We start from the raw sequence: 3,479 nt of genomic DNA on the forward strand, positions 1-3,479 counted from the left end.
ACAGCACATAAAACCTTGCTTCGACTTGTTGGCCTCGGCCACAAGCAGGAAAGAATTCACGCCCTCTCTGAAAGCGGGGCACATCGGTTACCGTACATCCATGGATGACTCATCCGCATCATAAGTACAATTATATATGTATCAGATGCAATCACCTTGCTAAAATTAGTATTGTACGGACTATGCATATATATATAGTCGAGAAAATAGTTGCTAACCTTTTAGGATCAAAAAGAGGAGAAATCTTATCAAATAAAACCAAGTGGCATCCCTCTCACAAGCATTCCATCAAACACCTCTTGTGCACATGTAGAAAAAATGAGCTAGCATACACCTCCACCTTCACCACCAAGGAAAAAATGAGGTGGGGGGGTGGCTGGCAGCTTCTATATATATAGGGGGGGGACATTTTGTCGCGGGCCGTATTACGACCCGCGACAAAGAGGTGGCCACGTCGCTCCTACCCCTTTGTCGCGGGTCGTATTACGACCCGCGACAAAAGGCCGCGACAAAAGCCTCCGCGCGCTCCACATGGTTTCGGGGCGACGTGGCCAGGCCATTTGTCGCGGGTGCAGGCGCGCCCGCGACAAAAGGCTCCCACGGAAGCCCTGTTTTCCACTAGTGAATGAAGCAGGAGCAGTGGAATGCAGGAATATGTACACGGCATCTTCTTGGCTGAGTATTTACACTAACATCGGCAACATAGTGACATATCTACAGGGCGTCTTCTTGCCTGAATATTTACACTGACATAGGACATATATGTACAATTTCCCGGCCATGTTTCTGACAGCTAAATTATGAGAAACTAACTATGAAGCATTTCCCGCGTCTGTCCGGCATCGGATCCAACTCCGACAAGGCGAGACGATGGTTTGCGCTGGCTGTACCACGATGCCGGCGCGGCACGTCTACTCGCTTTCCGGGATGGCGGTCAAGTCGGGAGAGAACCTCGCCGGCGATCTCCCGGCCCGGTACGCGACCACCCGCTTCCGGGCCACAACCGGCTTCACCGCGATGGAAGTCATCACCGCATCGTCCGAGTAATCCTCCTCGGATGGCTCGAACACGAGCGGCGCCACGGAGCCTCGCCGGCGCCGGCCGCCGGCAGACGAGGCGGTGGCGGCCTTGACGAGCGCGGCGCTGGCCTTGACGGCGAGGGCAGACACCTCCTCGAGAGTGAGGCGGCGGCGCAGCATGTCGCCCGGGAGCACGAAGTATATCTGGCCCGGCCGGAGCTCCTCGCCTGCGGCCACCGCCGAGACGGAGCCCTCGAAGCCCATCGCGTCGGCGTCGCAGAGGAACCACCCCTGCTTGCCTTGGCCGACCTCCTCCAGCGCCATAGCTGCCGTGGCCGGCTGAGAGTACTCCCGGAGCTCGCCGTTGGGTAGCACCACCCTCGCGGTCGCCACGCCGTCGGCTGCCGCGTCGTACGACACGCAAAGACCCATTGTAAGCGGTGCGGTATCTACTCCTCTGCAGCGAAGCGATTGTGCTGCTGCTAGCTTCTGCCTAGTTCTTGGTGATGCCCAATGTGGTGTGCTGCCGCCTGCCGGAGACGATGGGGCGGAAGAGGTTTATATAGCGGAGGAGTGCGAGGAAGACGGAGCGGGGAGAGAGAGGAAAGGTTGTCGTGTAGCCGAGAGTGGGTGCAGCACAGGCTGGAGCCTGGAGCTTTGTTGCCGCCAGCGAATGGCGTCGAGCCGTGGACTCGATTCGGCGGGCTTTCCTGTGCAGAGCACGGTCAACTGGCTACTCGGAGACGATATTTATTCTTGAACAAGCTCACGGTGAACTCTCAACAGCTAGCAAACATTTCTGTACGCGGTTAAGCTGCAAACATACAGGCTACAGTCCAGCAAGAAAGCTCTGCCGCCATGTATCAAGGTGTTGATAAGATTTTTATGGGATGGCTAGAAGTGTCGGCTAAGAAATACTCCCTCCGTACTCCATCCTAAAATCTAATGGACTTCTTTTTCCACAAAGTATTTGATACATACTTATATGGATTCATAATGTATAAATGGTATCGTTGCATTCTTCTTGAACATGTCTTTAATTTGATTTTTTTTATGTAGACATGACAAGTACAATTCATAATCAAAGATGAAATTTGATGGCTAGCAAAATTCAATGGCGCCTTACATTTTGCAATGGATGGAGTAACTATCTCTAAGCCGAGAAAGAAATAGTCGCGCCTATTATTTTGCCGACATTCAAGAAAACTATCCATATTAGCTGAGTTCTCACTGATGCTCCTTACATGTTTTTTTCTTATATTATAATTGTGTGTGATTTTCCATTACTTTGTCGTCATATCTATACATTGTTTTGTCAGTTTTGTGTTTAAAAATAACTCATTTATGCGTGGGTTTTATGTTTTTTTTTCTCATGGATTTTCTGTTTTTACCACTTTTCCCTTTTTTTCCTACAATAATGCATGTGAAAGTGATATCGTTTAATACTTAGACCGACTTTAGCCAGAACAAAATTTATCTTGTTTTCATACAATTTTTTTTTTTGAGTGAGCTTTACTAGTTTTAGAGTTAAAATGGCAAAATAATAGTATGGGTTACTAAGAGGCGAAAAAGGGGAATTCAGGGGGGGGGGGGGGAGGGGGCATACCCATTGTAGTCTCTCGCAATGTTCACATTGTTGTTTACCCAAGCAACTTTGATTCTTTTTCTTTTTCCAATTTTGCATGGACCACTGGATCAAGATCTTGTGGCAATGGAGTGCATTGGACTTGCGCGGCAAAATCCTCACTTTCACGCGCGAGGTGGGTCAAAAAAAAAGTTGGGTTGTCGTGATAGTAAACCTAATTGTCCGAATAGCAAAATTCACTGTCATATACCACAAAAAAGTACTTTGACTCTCAAATCAATACCATCATATTCATCATGAAATATATTTTAATATGATATACAATAGGTATTGTAGATATAGCTAAATTTCTCAGTTTACTTGGTCAAAGTCAGTGAAGTTTGATTTTCACAAAAAAAAATCAATAGGCACCATATATAGCAAGGTGGGAGTATAAGATATGTTTCTTCATTGTACATGATGGCTTGTGTGGTAGGTAAATATTATTTTCTAGTGAAATATGATATATTGTACTATCTACAATGTTTATTCTTATTCATACCTCTAATATTCTACTACTAGTTCAATACTAATTTCACAATTGTAGACATGCATGCACTAATCGTCAGAGAATGATGATCATGGTATAATGTGGTTCTAAACGTCATAGAATGCAAGAGAAAATAGTCATCGGAACTATTTGTAATTGTTCTAAGGGCATCTCCAACAGGCCGACGCGTCCGTTTGCGACCGCGTGGACAGAAAATGCATTTGTACCTGTTTCAGCGGGACGACACATATCAACCGGGCCGTCCGCGGAGACATAAACGCGACCAAAAAAATGCGGCAGGTTTGCGTCTCTGTGGACGTTGCGCGGATGCAGCGGTCGTTCGCAC

The 3,479-nt window shown here is 47.4% G+C and overlaps 1 protein-coding gene across 1 annotated transcript; it reads right to left on the minus strand.

Annotated features, from left to right (window-relative positions):
* Positions 1–911: 911 nt before the first annotated feature.
* Positions 912–1,451, minus strand: LOC124706661. Its single transcript, XM_047238335.1, has one exon. It carries the CDS (start codon positions 1,449–1,451, stop codon positions 912–914), a length of 540 nt encoding a protein of 179 aa, XP_047094291.1.
* Positions 1,452–3,479: the final 2,028 nt, after the last annotated feature.

This window comes from Lolium rigidum, chromosome 4 (genome assembly GCF_022539505.1).
Source record: "Lolium rigidum isolate FL_2022 chromosome 4, APGP_CSIRO_Lrig_0.1, whole genome shotgun sequence".
NCBI classification, from domain to species: domain Eukaryota; kingdom Viridiplantae; phylum Streptophyta; class Magnoliopsida; order Poales; family Poaceae; genus Lolium; species Lolium rigidum.

What these genes read in the sequence shown, in the direction of transcription:
- LOC124706661 (XM_047238335.1), bottom strand. Translation starts at nt 1,451, where the DNA reads ATGGGTCTTTGCGTGTCGTACGACGCGGCAGCCGACGGCGTGGCGACC.